Source organism: Aythya fuligula, chromosome 8, assembly GCF_009819795.1.
Source record: "Aythya fuligula isolate bAytFul2 chromosome 8, bAytFul2.pri, whole genome shotgun sequence".
Taxonomy (NCBI): Eukaryota; Metazoa; Chordata; class Aves; order Anseriformes; family Anatidae; genus Aythya; species Aythya fuligula.
In genome coordinates this window covers 28,493,552-28,513,882 of record NC_045566.1, presented here as the reverse complement: position 1 = coordinate 28,513,882, position 20,331 = coordinate 28,493,552, and the positions used below count along the sequence as shown (strand labels likewise).

Below are 20,331 nucleotides of genomic sequence, written 5' to 3'. Positions count from 1 at the left end.
TTTAAGCGGCGCAGCAGCGGTTCTGCTCCTCAGCCCCCTCCTCCAGACCCGCCCCGGCCAGGCGCACCGCCGGGGCTTCGGCACCTGCCCCGGGGGAGCCCGGGGCCGCTCCTGCTGCCGCGATCCCCCCCGCCCCGGCCCGCCGAGCCCCGTCGGCCGCGGCCCCCGGCCGGCTCCTACCTGGGCAGGGTGCAGGGCGGCCAGCAGGGACAGCAGCAGGAGCCTGGGGACGCTGCCGGGCGCCCGCATCCTGGCGCCGGGGCCGCCTCGCCGCGCCTCGCCTCGCCTCACGCCGCTCCCTCACGCCGCTCCCCCCGCGGGCACCGCGCCTCCCGCCGCAGCCCGAGTGGAAGCGGCGGCGGCAGCGGCAGCCGCCCGGGGGCCGCTCATTCCGCGGGCGGGCGAGGACGGCGCTGCCCGTGGTGCCGGAGCGGCTCCGCTGCCCTGCCCCGGCCCGCCCCCGGCCCGCCCCGGCCCGCCCCTCCGCCAAACTTCGCGCCCGGGAGGCGGCGGCAAGGATGCGACATCATGGCTGCCGCCCGCCCGCTGCCCGCCCGCCTCAGGCGCCCCCTCGCGGGGCGGCTCCTGCGCAGAGGAGCCTGTGGCAGCGCCGTCCTGTAACAAAGCGCTGGTAACATGGGTTACAATTGTAATTAGTTTCCCGCACAGCACTCAAGTTCACGACCCATAGTCGGCATAATCTTAGGTTTCATGCGTTAGTGGTTCTCAGAGAGGCTGGGGCACGCCTGAGGTGCAGCTGGAGAGCAGCCCCTGTCCCCTCGCTCTGCTTCACCCGGGGGCTGCCCGAGGTGGCTGCCAGAGCCCCGAAGGGGCTGCAGCGCCCCCAGGAAACCAGCACAGCGGGGTGCCCAGAGGCCTCGGGGTGTCCCCTGCTGTGCTTTCTCAAGGACTTCTCTCCGACAACTGTTACTGGTATTCGTTAATTTTAAATATCTGTTTTATATACATACAATACTGAGTTCACTTTTTTAATCTGATTCGGCTAGAGAACTTAAGCCTAGCTGGTCATCAGAAAAAATGAGTCTCCCTACTCGCTTCATCCTAGTAGTTGAGGACCAGGAAACATTTCTTCATTCTCTCCCCACAGCTCTATCCTACAGCAGCAATTCTAAATGCTGTTGTGAACTTAACAGAATTTGCTGTTCTGTTTGAAAGAGCCCCGGGTCCTGGATGCGGTGTAAGATTTACTAGCTTTTATTAAAACACATACAGTGGTTCCAGTATTCAGTGGTAGCAGACATCCTTCTCTTCACCAAAACCAACCTGAGGGTAATTTAAGTACTCACAGAGAGGAAATAAACTTGGAACTGTAAGATGTCATCTTTTCTGAGGGATTGGCACATTTTTACTACTGGGGGATGATTGAAAAGGAAAACTTTCCATATTTTCCTATTACAGTGTGATTGGAGCACCATTCCTCTCTCTTTAGGAACCTGCAGGAGGCTTCCTTTTCATCTTCCCATGAAAGGAGAGGAAGAAACAGCTGCTAACTGGGGACTGAGCTCCTGTGTGCAGGCAGTAGAAACAGTAAGTAGGTAGAGGATTATTTGGCTGAGTCCCCATTGTTTTGGTTTGATTTGGTTTTATCAGTTGGGGTCGTAGGAAGTGAAACGAAAAGAAGCTCCTTTTGTATTAGGCTTGGTATTAAGATTAAAGAGGAGAGAAGGGAATTGATTCAGGGAAACTAATAAGACAGACCTGTCACTTCTGTTGTGAGATACAAATGAGTTTTCCAGTTTTGCATGGCAAAATGTATCAGCTTTACTGTTGGCATGTGTTTGTTGGTTTTGGTTGGTTGGTTGGTTTGGTTTGGTTTTGGTCTTGATTAGATGTTAACTTTTCTGGGGTCTACATTTTCCCTTTGTACTTTTTCAGCAGCTACCACAGAAAAGCTAATGCTGTCATGGATTTTCAGGTGCTGTGTAATCTTAACAAAGAAAATAGGATCAAAAATATTCTTAAAGAAAGAAGAAAAACATCACAATAAAAAATAAAACAGCAATGCAAAATATTATTTAAGGATGTTTTTAGGTACAATATGTTGGTGAGTTCTCAAGCCCAGGAGAGTGTTTTGGTTAAGTGCCCATTAGGATGAGTATGAAAATGGCACTGTTTTCTAACCTGTTTCCAAATCTACAAGATTGGTGTCTTATGTCTTCAGGAGTTCTGCTGAAAGATACATGTAACAGAATCTGTTCTGCCCACATGTTATCTGAAAGGATTGTATATCAGTGGCATAATAATTGGATCAAGGATGCCAGTTTTCCCTACAGTGATTTATTATCTTTCTGCATTCTGAATTTTTTCCAGGATAAAAATAATCAGGTTTGCTTTTGTGAGTGAATCAAAATGTATGTTTTATGGTAAGATGACTTAGAGAAGACTTCTTTCAGTCATAATTGTCTTTTTCAAAGATATGGTCTTAAATTTCTATGTAAGGTAGATCTGCAAAGTGTGGATCAAAATAATAATAATCTGCAGAATTTATGAATGAGTTTCTATTTAAATTCTATGAATTTACAATGGAAAGAGAATACCCTCTGATACAGACCCTATTATAGAGTTTCCATCTATAAAGAAAGTACAAAAAGATACAGAAAGGAGACTGGTTTCAGCCATTTCTATTCTCTATGAAATAAGGATAAGAGCCTATCAAGGGGATAGCTGCATATATGTGGCTTCAAGCAAAGGTAAAGTAACAGTACCAAAACACCAAAACTCTGACAGTTCTCCAAAGGATGAAGTGAATGGTGTTTTCAAAATAGCCCATTTCTTACAAAAGCAAAACAAAACAAACAAAAAACACACATAGATTCTAAAACCACAAAGGTAGATATAAAGGTATTTACAATTTTACTAGAATATGTCAGTGACTAGTTCTTTAATTTTCCCTTCTCTTTCTTCGTTTACACTTTTCCCTCTTCTTTTCCTCCCTTCCTTTTTCTTTTTTTTTTTTTTTTTTTTTTTCCCCTAGTTTATTGTAGATGAAATTGGCAAAACGTATGAACTATTAATCATGGCATGCAAACTTTCTGAGGAGCTTCAGAAAAGCTCTATGTTTGCCCACTTCCTCATGCTGCTTGGAACATCTGTCTATGAAATCAGTAAAATATTGAAGAGTACAAGTTAAAAATAAAACAAAAGCTTCCCAAGGCCCCCGAAAAAAAGTGAGACATCAGATCTCCTGAACTCTTCAGATACTTTCACCTGTTATAGAAACTAATCATTTGTTTGGTACATGCAAAAGCACCAAAATGTGTTTTAAAAGAATGCATAAGGATGACATAAAGAGACCCCATTCTATTCTGTTTGATTTTAATGGTTCATTACAGAGAAAAAGAAACTACCTAATAGACTAACTCGTCCATCCTCCTGCAACCTGACAAGTAATTTCTGAGTCAGAAAAGACTGCAATCAGACTAATGAAAATTACTAACAATTGCTACCTGTAACTGAGTAATAATTGAGTTTGTTAAAACATATCTGAAAAATTAAACAAAATTCAAGCTAATATGAGGATGTTTTGTTTTTGCTGTGTCTCCTATAGTGGCAAGGGAATACCTCATTCTGAGGATTTCCTTCTAACAAAGCTTTTAATCATATCCTTAAAACCTATCAAATTCTATCTGTATGACATTTCTTCTTGAATTCTTTGTATGGAGACAGTTGCAGTCAGGGTAAAATACTCAGTCTTGAGAAAGAAGAAAAAGAGATATCAAAAGCTTTCCTGCAGGCATCAATGACGGCGTATTAGCAAAATGGTGGCAAGCTGAATACAGCTTGTCTAGACAGTGAAGGATATTCTCAGTGTGTGGCTAGAGTTATAACAACTTCTTTTTGACACCGTATTGCAAGAAGCATTGCTAGCACTTGGAATAAAGACAGATACTTGTTCACTTGGGTACACTGGAAATTGAAGTTGATAAATTGGAGGTAGATACTGAATTATATATAAGTATATTCCAAGTTCTGCAATCTGAAGTTGACAGCTCAAAAGTACTGACTGGAACTATGATAAAAGACAGCATACATACACATACCTAGAAAGATGCTACTAAAATTATTTATGGCAGGTCATGTCTGAAAGCTAGTTTTAATTGCAGTGCTATCAAAGGTTTTTCTAGAAAAGAAAATATTTTATAAAATCTATCTATCTTACACTCACTGATTATTTTGTGGGTGTTGAATATTCCACCAAGTCAGGAAGGTAGTCCAAAATTGGAATTTCAGGCATTCTCTATGTTTATGATAAGGATGAAGAATTTAGGAAATTGGAAAGAGAAGGGTTAAATACTGACCCTGTTGACTTTAATGAAGGTGAAATGTCTTTGGAGAGCATTATTACATCCCACATTAAAGAAAAGATTTTGATTCGAAGAGATGAAAGTGAGATAAAGATGAAAACAAAAACTACTATTGATGCAGATGCTAGACTTCTGTGATAGGTGACTACATTTGTAATAAACATTAGAGACACAGATTGCTTAAAGTGTTGTCAACTCAGGTGAGTAGAGGATTCAGTAAAGCACTAATTCATTGAGTTTAGTGAAGAGTACGTAGATGTTAAATGAAATACAGAGACATTGTAGGTCTCTGGACAGAATTCTGGACTACTGTAAATCACTAAATTTGCCTGTGTAGATTTTACCATCAGATATATATGTATATATGTATGTATTATGTATTGACCAAAGTTCAATTGCAGTACCAGGCTTTGTTGTAATTATTTAAAAGCACACATACTTAGAAGAAATATTCAGTCATAATTATAAATTATAATGCAAACATTCAGATGAATTTTGTGTTCTGATCTGTTTTCAGGTTATGTGTGTTATCTTCATACCTGATATATTTCCCCCAAATGAAGAGTCAGTGCATCTAGTGTCCTATGTATCTCTTCAGTGCAGAGATTTCTGCTGGACTGGAGAAAGAATAATTTGAACAGGACTTGCCACAAAGACAAATGAGCTTAAGTTTTTTTTTGTTGTTGTTTTTTTTTTTTTTTTTTTTTTTCTTTTCTGTATTACAGTACGCCATTGCTTTGATTTTTAAACAGTTTCTGTTTTAAAAAGAATATAGCATTACTGAACTCTCTGCGGTACTATTGCAGTATTTGTGGTTCTGTCCCATATAGCCAAGGATGCTTGTTATAGCTGATGACATAAACTCAGGTACTGTAAGGTACTCTAATGATAATTTTTAGTTGACATGTATTAGATATTTTAATTCTAGCTGAATGCTAGAATGTAACTGATCTAGAAAAAAATAATTGTGTAAGCTGATGCTTAACAGGCATTCCCCTGGTGCTTCTGTAGAGCTTGATTTTGAATACTGATGTAGGAAAGGTATATATTGGTGTTCTCTTTGAGATCAGTTTAAGAAGGAAACTTTTTACAGCTTTTTAAAGATAAATGTGAGGAAAAGAATGAAGAGAAATATTTAAAAAAAGGTCTTTCAGTTTACTTCGTACAACATTTGTCAGGTTCTAGTGCAAGTCTCTCTGTAAAGTGAGTTGATATGTCTCCTGGCAGTTATCAAATGGTATCTACTATTCTTCATCTGTGAGGTTATCCAGGTGATACACTTTGTCGTGAATGAAGAGATCTCCAAACTGGTGCCAGGCAAGTCTCAAGGCAGTGTTTGCTGTGCTCACTGACAGATGTACTGGGTTGTCTGAACAGCTCAGCAAATTCAGCGTCCCACAATGTACAGTGTAATTTGTTTTCTGTTTTCTTATTACAATACAAAATTTAGGAAACCATAACTTTTTTTTTTTTGTTGTTGTTGTTTTTTCATTTGTTTCATTCATATGTTTCATTCATCCAGTGTTACCCCAAATACATTTTTACTGTTGGCTCTAGTTTTGTTTTGATTTTACTCCTACTCAGTTTCACAGCAGGAACAGAGGAACAAATTAAATGATTCCATTCATTTCAATTTCAGTCTGAGTATATTTTTATGGATCAATATAATGTGTGCTATATAGCTTTAAACAGTTATACCTACATACAGTTTTATGTATAGATAGTTTGGGGCCATTTTGAGGTATAATATTATTTACAGGAATAGTAGGGTACAAATCACTCAGTTTTCTAATCTGATGTGGTTTTGTTGAAAATCAAAAAGAAAAAAGATTATGGAAATTAAAAAAAAAAAAAAAAAAAAGGTGATAAGAGATATCTCATTTTTTTCTTGAAAAAAGGTAGCCTGTAAAAAAGGTTACAAGTTTTCTCATAATTACTTTTTTTTTTTTTTTTTTTTAAGTCAAGCCAGAGGACAGCTTTTTAAATCAGGGTGACGCTGAGGCTTGACAAGTGAGGTGTATAAACTATGAACTCCTTATGAACATCTGCACTGCATGAGTGTTCCCATAAATCTCATGAGCTTTTTGAATATACCCTAGCTCTAGCTGTTAAGCTGTGGGCTCAAAACCAAAGTTTTAATGAATACTCTAAGATAGTTTCCTTTTCCATTTTAAACATGTAGGTCAAAAAAATCCTAAGACACAACCAGATCTCTTTCAGAACCAGAAGACTGTCTTTATTTGACTTGTTAAATAAGCTCTGAATGAGGGGTTTGGTAGCATATTTCTTGGAAGGCTCTACACTACTTGTCTTCCAGAGTAGTACAAATCCCTTGCTGTCATATTCAGCAGATGGCAGCATGCATGTTAGTCGGCTGGGTATCTGCTCATATCTTTAAGCTGCCATGCCATATTGACTAGCAAAGTAATTAATTTGTCAGTGTCTTTAAGGTCAATCGCACTGGAAGCTTCCTGTCTGTTAATGTAAAAATATCATCTTTACCCTGAGGGGGCACTGTCACAGCAGGTAGGAATTAATTGTGGAATTATATCAGTTTATTCCTAGGGTACAACTGTACTGGGAGAAGGAAAACATACCAAACCACAGGAGTGCAATTCAGGACTGCAGCATTTAAAACATTAAAACAAGGGTTTAATGTTTGTACTTGTGCATATCAGAATCAGGCCTGAGGATTATTCAAAGCTCATGTAAAGCCATGCAAAATACATATGTCATGACCAAGCAAATGCCTGTGTGGGACTTTTTAAGAGCAATGCCTGTGTGCTTTGAATTAGGCCAGGTTTTTTGTGTCCTGCCAGATCAAATGTGGTGTAGTTGCCATACTATCAACCCCTGAATAAGATCAATGAAAGCATATGATAACTGTTTAAGACAAACTGCCAGGTAAAACAAACAAACAAACTTGTCTTTCTGATACAGACAGGACATTGAGAGTCTTTGCATATTAATGTTCATAGCCATGCAGAGACAGGAATAATGGGATACTGAACAAAAAATCTGGAACAACACGTGAATTTTTCAGCTACGGTGAATTTTGGACAGTGGCCAGTGCAATGTGGGCATTTATGTATCACTTTAATATCCTCTTTGCAAATAGCACCATTTCTAGCCTCAGTATTTGCAATCACTATTAAAAATGAATCTTAGAAATGGGAGACATAATGTTTTTTTTTTTTTTTTTTTAACATAAATTTTTCATCTGTCAGTAACCTCATAGAAGTTTTGTGAAGAAAAGGCAATGGGGAGTTATGAATCTCTCTCTCTTTGTAAGTTACTGCATTGCAGCTATTGCTATAGAATAAATATTTACATTTAAAGAGAACAAGCTGAAACTTGGAATTTCAATTTCATAGGGAATTGACATTTGTTTCTTCCTGAAATAATCAAAATATATACAAAACATTTCATTCAAAAGTACATTTCAGCAAACAGGTACAATTTTGTACTATTATTGAGTTTGGGAAGTTATTTTACAAGTAGCTCTTATGGACTTTCTATTACTAGGCACTTCCTTTTAATTCCTTAAATTTTTAATGAAGTTTTTAATCCTAATAATGCTTTTCATATATATATTACATATTATTTTCCCAGCCAATTGATTTCTGTAGTTAATATGGAGTGTGAGCTTAGCTGAATTTTCTGTAAAAGTCAAGAGCAAACTATTATGGTATCTTTGACAGCATTTAGTTTATACAAGGGAAAAATCAGTGTTCCTGTTTTTATACAAGTGTAATAGTTTCTTAACTAATTAAAGAAGACTGGAGGGGAAGGAAAGCTTTGTTTAAATAATAGCTTCAATTTTCCTTATACTTAAAAGCAAATATTTGCTTTCTCATGTTTGAGCCTGTTACAAAATAAATGCTACAGTTCAGAATATTAATGTAGCATTAGAAGAATAACATGAAGAAAAAAAAAAAACAACAAACAACAATTGCCTATAGACTAGGAATTGCTTAAGTCTGTTAACAGTTTTGGTTAAATCATTTGGCCAAAAAAACCCAAAACAAACAACAGTGTGGACCACTGCAAGCTTTCAGTTAGATTCCATTAAAACCTGTCACTCAAAAATGCTGAGATGCTTACAATCAAATAGGTTCTTGGCACTGATCAATATTACTGAATAAACCCCATTGTAATGGAAATTCATTATACAAATGGTTAAAACTGTCCTAATTCTTATAGTCAGTTTTTGTGCATAGACATTTGATACTTATACGCAATTAAGCGTAACAGGGAAAGAGAAAAAATTCCTGATTGGGCAGAACTGTGAGTTGAGTCAGGAAGAGAATGATAAAAGGTTATAAATTTATAACGTCTTAAAATTCTATAAGTGAATTAGTTATTTGGAAAGTTACTGAAGTAACTGATGTGTTAATAGAATATTTTCTATGGGTATATATTAGTGGTTTTTTTGTTTGTTTGTTTTGATTTTTTTTTTTTTTTTTTTTTTTTTAATATCTCAGTGCTATATATTACAGAGGAGACACATAATGGTTACAGAGAAATAAATTTCTAATAAGTATGACAAGGGTTAAGATAACCCTGAATCATTAGTTGAGGAGATGCTGTTCCCATCTGCCAAGGAACATAGGTCTTATGCTATTAAGATATAAGGTTTATGCTTTATAGAACACAAAATACTTATAAATTATTGTCCAGAGAAAAGTGATGCTTTTTGAAGAAAAAAATTATAACTATATAAATATTCTAACTATATTAGAATGTAGTATTCAGTTGCGTTTAAACACTTTTGAATTGTGCTTCAGATAGTGGAGTAACAGTATTTTTGAAACAGTAGCCTGACTGGGCTAGAACACAGGCTTTTTTTTTCTTAGTTAGATGCTGTAAGAATGTGGTTAGGTATATTCTGACACATAATTCCACAAAAAAAAAAGTCTTCACTTAGATGAAATTGGTGGTCATTCTATGTATTTTAATTGCTTGAAAGCAATGAAGTAGAGGCTCTTGATTTTATTATTCAGTCTTCTAAACTGAGAAGATGTTTTGCCTACATAGATCTGGAAAATTATTTGAAATATATTAACATTATTCTAAAAACTAAAACTATTTGAGACTACTTGAAACTACCCTCTTTCAATAAAAGCTTTGCAGAAATCATGCTAAAAGTTTTTTAATAATCTTGCTTTTTTTCCAAAATATTAAATTGTAGCTTTTAAAAACATACTCAGGATTTTAATGCAGCTTGAATATTAAGTTCATTGAGACTTGACTAAAACAAGAAGGTCAAAACAGGATCAAAGACACACATAAAAATCAGGTATAAGCAAGCAGTAGGTGCTTTCTCAAGAAGTTTTGCATAGGACAACAAAGATTAGTAAAGATGGCATAGCTATCCAGGTTAGCACGGGAAGATACTAGAAGTACTTATGTAACATTTTGCTGTTCGTATTTCAGTAGACTTCAGAGTATAGACTTGGGCTGATTGAACACTTTCTATAAAAATTACTGTTTTGTGAGTATATATATGTATAACTTATGTACACACATAAAAGACCGAATTAAACAGTTTTCAGTTTTGGTAAAGAACTTTCAACTTTTGTTAGGAAAAATATTGTTTGTTTGGTAATTAAGAGCACATCACATAGAAGGAAATCTTTCCTGATATTTTTTGACCTGGTCAGTTAAAGATTTTTTTTTTTTTTCTTTAAAACAAACCTTTTGAATAGAAATGTAGAAGATGTTTACACTGCAGATATTTATTAATTTTATATGTAGCAGTGGAAGTAGAATTAAGGTACGAGAAGTGGCGGGACTGTGAATGGTATAAAAAGAGGGAATGTGACTGAAGCAAAAGGTTTGAGCGATAAAAAAATAAATCTGAGCCATAGTCAGAATTGTGTAAAGGCTGTCTCTTAGGGTACAAAAGCTGTTCAAGATGTATTGGAGAAGGAAGCAGTTGCTCTGCATGAACACACATCCCCTGTATTACTATCATAAAATAGCCTCAGAAAATATAAGCGAGCTAAACTGTCAAAGATGTAGCCTCAGGTGTAGGTTTACTTAGATCTTGCTTTTTACCTGTGGTGCCAAGCTGATAAGTGCATAAGCCTCCCCATTTTTAATTGTTTTACATAATAGCTAATGCACTCTTGTCTTCTGGATACTTTCCTAGGCTCAGACTAACAGTTATAAAGTTACTAAACTGGGAACAATGGGACTGAGTCTAACCATTTGCAAGAAGTTGAGGATAGTTTTTAGCAAGTGAGAAACAGTGCTATGAACAGATCCTGGGCATTATTACTATTGTTATTATTGTCGTCGTTTTCCTGTTCATTTCAGAGGGATAATTGCTGGAAAAATGTTCATTTCCTATCAGTCTTGCGATGAGCTGTCCATACTGTGTACTGTCCATTCACAGTTTAGATGTGTGCAAGGTCAGGCACGATCTAGTTGTGGTCTCTGCACTCTTCTTCCAATTGTATATGTTGGTGGTGGTTTGGTACTCCTTCAAATCACAGTGGTCTAGATCACTGCAAATTAAATAAAAGATTAAATGAGAGCTCCTTATTTGTATTTGCTCTGCTCTCTAAGTGTGGCATGTTGACTTGTACAGACTAGGTAGTAATTTTTATGTCAGATTAAATACCCTAAATACAGACAGCATATGAAAACTAAGCTAAAAGAGGCTTATAATCACTAGCAAAATGGAAAGCACAAAAGGTACTCATAAGCCTAAGTATATATCATTAGGACCTTTGCGTTAGCAGACATGAAAATTCATATACTTGCTCTTTTATAGATGTTTAATGGCCCTAAGGGAGCCAAATTTTACCTTCTGAATTTGCTTGCAACTATGAAGAAGTTCAGATTTCTTGCCTTTTCCAGCTGTGTTGTATATGAATCACCACAGGGCTAGGTTAGTGTGGGATTTGCTAAATATTATGAATTCCTATGGGGAAAAAAAATAGTCAGGAGAAGGTGGTGATTCCATCAGCCCCACCTTTGACTCTGTCGATAGCCTGCTCTTGTTGGGAGGGTGCTGGGGTCCTTTGGAAGGCTTGGGAACCTCTCTTGCTTGGGAACCTGCCCAGGGGCTTTTATAATTTCAAATCTACAAAGACTTTAGCATGCACTTGCAGGGTTAGGAAGAAGAAATAAAAGTCATTGATCTAAGGGGTAGATAAGGAACATTCCTTCTACTTTTTTTCCTCCGAGTTGTCTGGGTGAGGAAGGAGAATAACGGGTTGCTAATATAGGGAGTAAGTTTCTGCACACAAGGTAGAGTATGTACAAAGCTTGTTTCTCCATTTTGAGAGAAGGGTGTAGCTTCCACCCTTCCACCTTTTAGAGGTTGGCTGTTTGTTTTGTCAGATGTGTTGTGTTAGACACACACCTTTGTGGAACAGGAAGCTTTTACCCTCGTGTCCAGTTTCGTGTAGGTTGGCCACTTTGCACCACCTTGTCTGGTAGGAAGATAGTTCAAAATGTCTGTTTATCAGGCTGTCCCAGCTCGGCCAGAAGGGATCCAGAGCATTAATAAGCCATAGAACATGGCGTTAAAGAAGAGAAGTAGAGTTATCACACTGTAGTCAGAGGACTGTGCAGTCTTAGCAGTGGGTAAAGGGAACAATAACAACTTTTTAGCCAAGGGAAACAATCGAGTAATAATCCACGACCTTTGCTGTATGAGGCAGTGATGAGTAGTTCCCTGGTGAATTAACAATGTTTCTGCTTAGTTAACCATATCCCTTGCATGTTGTCTTTCGTTCCTCCTGTTTGGCCAACAATTTAACCCTAACTACCTTTTCTTGAAACTAGTGCTTGTAGAAGAGGAAAAATTTTCAGCTACAAAAATAGCCGTGGAATTAATGTAAATGTAATTTGAACTTTGGAGGAATACTTCAGGAGCTCTATCAAACATTTCAGACAAAAGTACCAGAGTCAAGGCCCACACCAAAATATGATAGAAATGGGTTCTTCATAATTTAACAAGAACGCTTTTGTCTTTATTGTTATTTATATATAGGTTTGAGTGTATGTGCATTCACGAGTACAGGAATATCCAAGAACGTATTTCTCCTAAATGTAAATATTATAAACAATTATTTTGTACTCTTAAGTAAACATGGTAGTATAGTAAATCAAAACATAGGCTTACAGTTCTGAAGGCATGAGATAAAGTGCAGTTCAGTTCATTAGTTGAATGTGTTGGATAAACTAGGACTCCTCAGTCCATTACTGAGCTGAGAGATCCAAGTTTTAGTATTATGTAGGACAGTACCTGATAAATTTTCTGATCCTGTACTATGCACATTAGCATTTTAATTCTAAGAAGAAAATTGTAATTTAAATTGATTTTTTTTTTCCTGAAGCTCAATGGACCAAATATTTCCCCCATTGCTTGTACGTGGAAAAAAAATCTGTCTTTCAGCTTAGAGACGGTGGCAACAATGATGAAAAGACTGTATATATTCCAGCGAAAGCATTTACATGTTTAAATCTGGTAAATAATTTTTTATGATGAAATCGAGTTAAAAATTAAAGTAGAGAAACACTAAAAGGGGATATAAAATGTTTCCTCTCTGAAAACAGTGAAGTGTGTGCCACTGAAGAAAATTCAGTGGTTTTGATCTATAATTCAATTGTTGCTGCATCATTGTTTCATGTGCATTTGTAAAAATAAACCAAAAATCTTACAAATCAACTCAGAACTAAAATCTCATTGTTTAGATATACATGACAATGCCCACTATCTAATTGCTGTATATTCAAAAGGATGGTGGGGGCATGGAGAGAGAGAGAAACAAAACAACTTCATTATTTAGTGAAAACAATAACCTATAAGCAAGTCTGGTTTTTGTTTATTGACCGTCCATCTTAACAGCTACATAACCACAAAGGAAATATCTTTCATTTAGGGCACTATAGAGAGAGTTCTGTCTGAACAGGGCTTATTGCTTACTATTCTTCATGAAAAAATGTGGCTTTTAATGAAATATGCATAAAAGTCATTTCTGATATATAACCTACATAATTATACCTGTCCTGAGAGGCTAGGTTCAAAAATTATTCTATTCAGAATAATTAAACTCCCCCTTTGTATTATTTCTCATTAATTCAATATTCTTCTGAAAAATAAAGCTCCCACAACAGTTTTAGTAATCAGCCTTTCAGATTTATGAGCTATTTTTATGCTAGTATTGTTCTATAAGACAAGGCTCCTTGATCAATTGCTAGGTAACTGTTTCAGTCTTTTCCCAACACCCTGCTAATCCAACACATTGACTTGATTTTAATTGAGTAACTTCAATATGCAGAAAATCCCCTTTGTCATACTTCCAGAAACATGAACAGTATTTTATAAAAACAATTATTTAAACTTAATAATTCTCCCCTCTTAGTCCCCAACTTTCTCCTGTGCAGAAAAAAAGAAAAATCCAAAACATAGAAGGGAAAAAGTAAAGCTTATGGTCATTAAAACTAGTGACTGAAGTGCAAGAGTAATTTTAATCAGAGGTCCACAAATCAGAAAGCTCTGAGATAATTTTTTGAGAAACCTAAAAGTGATTCCAGTATATTCTTATGAAAACATAATAATACAGATGTTTTTCTCATCTGCAAGGAAGTGTTACGTCTGAAAGATCATAAATGCACATACAATGTGAATGTAATAATAATAGCTAAAGAGAAGTGATTCAGGCAGTAACATTTTCAGGTTGAAATATGGAAGAGACTGCAATATATCTTACGTATAATTTAAATATTGACTTAAAAGTTCTCTCTAATCTGTCAGGTTTGAATGCAGCTAAAAATGTATGGACATGTAAGTAATTTTGCAAGAAAAGAGAACTATTTCACATTCTGCCTCTGTTAACTAAAGTATTGTTACACTTATTTCACTAATACTGAAATAAATCTGACACTTGTTTACCCTTTCATCCAGTTAGTCTAAGGAGGACTGTAGATACCTCTGAAAATTTACTATTCATTACTGTCAATTTTTGCAGGAATTTCTTATGTTGTGTTTTTGTGTGTATGTGAAAGAGAGAGAGCATAGCCTTTATTAATGAATTCTGAATCCCTTTCCACTCTTGTTTATATTATCTGGCATATTTGTATTTCTTTTAAAGTGAGAAAAAAATCATAGATGCTTAGAATATTCATCTTCCATAATCAGCTGAGAAATTTCATATTCTATACTGTTAGCTGTGTGTTGAGAGATGATGAACAGCTGCAGATAAAAGGCTTTACCTTTTTTAAGTGTAATATTCTTCTAGGCCTATAAATTAAGATTATTATTCACAAAAAGTAGTTCTCAATCTGTTCTTTTTTAAGCTGGCAGGCTTGGTGTATGCCCATACTTAATAGGTCTTAGCAGCTGTCTGTATCTGTGTAACAAGCTTAAATTCCCTACGCATAACACCAGTTACATGGTAATCCATGTAATGAATCCAGTTATTTATAACTATTTTTTTTTCTAAATCAAGCTTTTTTTTTTTTTTTTTTTTTTTTTTTTTTTTTTTTTTTTTTTTAAGCATGATAAACAGAAACATTTCAGACCTGGACAAGAATAGATGTATTTTTTGGTTGATGTTTTCTTCAGTATATGTATCAAAGTTTTAAACGTTTTGCCTGTTGCTCAGTTTTAAATGAAAGCTTGTCTTAGATGCAATGCCTATTAAAGTGGATGTTTTAGTGCATCCTGATTTTTTCCATGCTTTCCCAAAACTGCAACATTTTCCATATATATAGTGTAGTATGGCTTCCTGTGCTGTTAAGTTCAAACCACTCCTTCTTCCAAGTACAGTTCCTATCTAGTATGTTTGCCATTCTTGTCACGTGCTACTCATCTTTCATGAATGATGTTGAGGTGGTATTAGGTGATTTTGTGTTTGCTGTATGTTACCATATGTTGCATTTCATTTTGAAAAGACTGGCAGATTAATAGGAATGAAGTCTCCTGATTATTTTTTAATGGATGGATACTGTATTCTGTGTCAGTTGGAATGCTTTGGAGGGAATAGAGTACATTTCCCTTGATGCTACTGATATCTCAGCTGGGAAACTTTTTGAGTTGTAAATTGTTTCAAAGTCCTCCTTTTCTCCCATCATCATTTACAATTATTAAAAGAATTGTTGATCGTTGAAAGGAAGAAGTAAAGTAAGAAATATAGCAGAAAACAAACAATAAAAGAAGATGGGGATAAAATCATATGTCATTTCTTTGTACTTAGTGGGAAAATAGGAACTAGAAGGAGCATCAAGTCCAGTGCCCACAGATGTAGGCATAGGCACAGTCTGAGGGCCTGGTTGGAAGACTCACAAAATACTTATGCTGCAGGCTCTAAACCAGCTCCCTGTAACAATGCCAGTGCTGTGGTAGAGATGAAAGAATGTAACTCTAGTGTGCTACGAGTAGAGAATGTGAAGACTACGTGAGCTTTGTAATTATCTGTAAATACCCTAAAAAGCTGTCAGATGTGTTCATGCCCCATTTTGTGGAGGATGATGAAAAAAGTTACTATTCTGATATGGAGAGGGGAAAAAAAAAAAAAAAAAAACCTTTGACTGTAGCTGGCAAAAAGCATGCAAAAGGGTATTCTATAGGATGTTATTGAAAGTAGTGATTAAGTAGGTATTGGGGAGGCAAGGACAATCCCCAGACAAGGAGTGTATATCTCAAAACAAGACACTGGAACTCATGATAAGGAAGCGGCAGATGGACAGAGAAACGAATGTAGGGACTATAAATCTCGAAACTGGACATTGGAATTCATTATAAAGATACAACCAACAGAAGAATTAGCAACAACCAGTTTTTGCAATTAAGAAACCTGCCAACTCAGCAGATTCCTGGCCAAAGGTGAAAAGTACACTGTGAGGAAGACTCAGGGTCTTCCTCCCAAAGACCCCTGCCCACGTCCCAAAGACCCCTGCCCACGATTCTTGGGAGGCTCTATGCAGGTGCAAGGCGCCAAAAGGCTAATTAGCATGAGAAGTGAGGGAAGGCGGGGATAGGTAATGAATATGTATAGGCGCTTGTAGAATATTGATAGATTGATTGTATAAATTCAAGACTGCTTTCCGCTTTAGGTATGCACGATAGGTGGAGAGATCCCCCGTGCATCCAGCGCTGCAATAAAGAATATACCACTTAAAGGAATTTTGGCTTCGATCTTTGAATCAGTAGGAATGAGGCACATTGTTTTGCCTTCCTAGGGAACCAGTGCCAACATCCTGTGCTTCAACTCAGAGGACTTGAGTGAAAAGGTAGATGTAGACCCAAATAATAGAAATCTTCAATGTTTCTTGTTATTGTTTATTCAATTCCTGCTTTTCTGGCAAATTGGGTTGTATTGGTACTGATAGAATCCAGTGCTTTCAAGTTTTGTGGTTTACCAAAGTGGGATTGGAATACTTAGAAATTAGAGATTATGAAAAAGATAAAAAGCTAAATTTGGATTTGACCTTGCATTTGAATATCCTGGGATGATTACCATTAGCTACTTGTTAAACCTTTGAATCTTTCTGCTCAGTGAAGCAATTTTATTCCTCCCCTTATGTGCCTTTTGGAAGAATGTATAGTAGGATTTTGTGTACAGCAAGACTATGCTTTCATTTACAAAATTGACTTATAGTAAATTGGACTAGAACCAATTCTGAATACAGGTCTTTTTTTCATACTCCCCTATTACCATTTATAAAATAAAATTAGATTATGGGGAAATGCAATTTTGGACTTTTTGGTTTTTCTTGGAGATAGGAATTGTGTTAAGTTGTCATCTCCCCTGTAAGTGTCTCTTCTCTTACATACACTTCTCTTGATGTACAAACATGTACATGCATACTTGTAGTAGAGGAATAAGACTTCCCTGTTCCTACCTAAGTGTCTTTTTAAAAAAAATAATTTATTTTATTATTATTTTCTATTTGCGGATAGTAGAACTGTGTTAATCCATTTGGCCCAGGGCATGATGGTTTATGCAGCTGATTATTCATCATGAACTGCAAATGCTTTCCAAAGTCCCTGCTTTCCAGAATAAGTACTTTCTCTTATCCAGGTGACATTTATTCTGTCCTTTCAAGATGTAGAACCTTTTCTGTGTGATGCAGATGATTCTATATTGATTGCCCCATGTCTTTGTTACTTACAGTTTTTGTGATGATTGTCATCATCCAAGTTTCACAGTGATTATTTTGCATTTCATTTCGGATTATGTATATATATGTAAGTAGCTATATATCTTAAAGCATTATGTTCCAAACAGGGCACAGTACGCCAGTTCAGACCCAGGATAAATGGATACTTGGTAAATACCTTCATTTTGACAGTGAACTGAAAGTGCTTTGCCTATGGTTTCCTGACAGTTTTTGCCCACATTTAGAAGTTCTGTATTACCACTATTTCTCAGCCTTTATTGTGAGGATGTCATTTTAACCAAACAGTACTTGAAGGCCCCACTGTATTTTTAAGACATGGTTCCTTCCATTCTTATCCTTTAACTTTGTTGAAGAATGAAGGAATTGAATGAGTTTGGGATAAATAGTGTGACATTTAAAGTTCTGCTAAAACAGGTATATTTAGCCACTCCTACTTTCTCATATGTTTCCAAATAAATTGTTTCTAGAAGCTAGCAATTTCTAGAAATTATTTGTAGAAGTTTACATTACTTCTCTTAGAATGATTTTCAGTTGGAATACACAAGAAAAATCAGGTATATTTCATTTATATTAGAGACTTTTTATTGCTACAGAAAAGTCTCTTAAAACTTAAATCTTGTAGCTGCTTGAGCATTTGAGAGTTATATAGCATAGTCAATCTTTTTCCCTTGCCATTGCCCACCATTTTTATCTCTGGCTTAGCCCCACTGATGTTGCTGAGCAAATGTAGCAGCTGTGATAAATTTGAGAGAAGGGAATACCTGCTAAAGATGAGGTCATTTTCTTTAAAAGTCTATTTTGAAGAAATAGTCTACAGTCTGATAAGAGGTAAAACTGAGTTATTAAACAACTGAGTTATTTAATGTTCCACAACCTAGTTCAAATTTAATTAGAGGACTGTTAAAATTTACTTTTCATGTGGCATCATCACTAGAAAGGACAACTGAAAAAAGTTCCTAGCACACTTGCAAGAACATAAAGCGTGGCTCACAAATGTTTCTGTAGCCATGAAAAGAGAAAAGGAACAGCTTCATTATGAATTTCAGGACCAGATTAAAAAAAGAACAAGCTTTGAGATATTGCTACATTTTGTAAAGTGCTGTATTCTTCATATTGAAAGGCTGATTTTATAATTCAGTGATTTAAGAACAATTGTTTTGTTCTTTCTACTAGGGCTTTTAAAGAAAGTTTTCTAAGTAACAGATCTGTCCTTACAGAGGAATTGAATTTTCTCCCTTCAAGCATTGGTTTTGATACGTATTTCACCCCAGCATTCTACCACATCATTTCAAAGCTGATCACAGGGCTCAAAGCAATGTGTCTGCCTATATTTTAATGCAAAGGATATCAGCCAAAATTATTGTGTTTAAAAGGGGTAAAATTCATTATCACACAATAAAGCCATTCTTTTCCTCTTTTCTCCCATCTTCTCTTCTCTGCTGCCTGATTTCCTATTTCATTAACAAAGACTGAACTGAGTATCAAAGGTAGTTCTTAATTTCTTCTGTTTCCATTCTAAATTATGTTCATATGCAAATGAAATGTATTTTAGATTTTAAAAAAATCCTATCAATTTATATTGATGTGTTTATTTATAGTAGTGTAATAGTATTCTTCATCAGTTATACAGGCTTTGTTAAGATTTAGTTTTGTATTTCATCATATATTTATGGATGTAATAAGTTATTTTCAAACTCTCTTTTCCATTTGTAAAGCATAGTTTCTCACTAAAAACATTTATTTCTTTTTCTTCTTGTACATAGGGTTTGAAAAGCTTACAAGGTATCATTTAGAGATGAAGTTCTCCCTCTGGTAGTGGGCCTATATAATTCCCAAATAAGAAGGGCTAGATGTAGCAGGACAAAAACGGTTTCAACACTTGTGGGTCTAAATCCATACTAAAAGAGCATGGGAGCTGATAATTGGCTGTTGAAGCAAAGTGTTGAGTATTGTAGGGTTTGGGGTTATAATTCTGTCTAGTGCATATACTTTCCCTAGTCACTAATATTTAGTTTGCTCCTAGAGTCTCCTCTTTGCTTTCTGAGACCGGAATAATGAGTGTTGGGTAGTAAGGTCAGTGACGAAGAAAAGATCACCATTTCCTGCTGTTGACACTGGAATGATGGTTAAAGAAACCATTAGGCTTAGAGTATGACAACAGCCAGATTATGCCCTCTAGAATCCCCTTTTTGCTTAAATACCTGCTTTTGCTTCTCATGATGTCGACTTCTGGCTTCCTGAAACTTTTCGTTTTCTGGAGAATCTAGCAATAATGCAATTGTCATGCTAGGGATGAAGTCTTTTGGTAATTTACTAAACTAGTTAAGATACTTCAGAATGTCATAACTTAGGAGGAGATAATTTAGTAAGTGATCCTTAAATTCTATATATATGTCTTTGAACTAATTTGTGCTACCTCCAGCTTTCTAGTATTAGCTATAGGGAGTATTGAAAAGAGCTACTTGGTAAGGATTTTAATAAAGACCTTACGTAACTTCACAGCTTGTATAATGAAAGATCACAGCAGCTAGGAATAGAAAAATGTGCTATTATAAATAAATGCTCCATGATGAATATTCAACATACCTCTAAAGCCTAATTTAAGTACATTTGGTTGTTTGTTTCATTTCTTCTTCCCTCAACTGATTTTCACCTGGATGACTCTATTTTAAACAGGGACAATAAAGAAATTAGTAATGACTGAATGTTACCTTGGCTCAGCTTAAAATCAGTGCCAAAAAGTAATCAAATGTTAATGTAGGTCAGCATCATCCCACTAGTCAGCATAGATGTGCAGCACTTGATATTTTTATTTGTTCAAGGTCAGCATCAAGTGCTTTCTATTAGTACAGTAGCCCCTGTA

At 36.3% G+C, this 20,331-nt stretch overlaps 1 protein-coding gene across 2 annotated transcripts in view; it reads right to left on the bottom strand.

Annotated features, from left to right (window-relative positions):
- OLFM3 (olfactomedin 3) overlaps positions 1-255 on the bottom strand; it is a 58,633-nt gene extending 58,378 nt beyond the window's left edge. For both annotated transcript variants that reach the window (XM_032192339.1, XM_032192340.1), the window contains exon 1: positions 181-255. In XM_032192339.1, coding sequence (XP_032048230.1) covers positions 181-249 — 69 coding nt within the window. In that variant the 5' untranslated portion in view covers positions 250-255. The remainder of the gene's footprint in view (positions 1-180) is intronic.
- Positions 256-20,331: the final 20,076 nt, after the last annotated feature.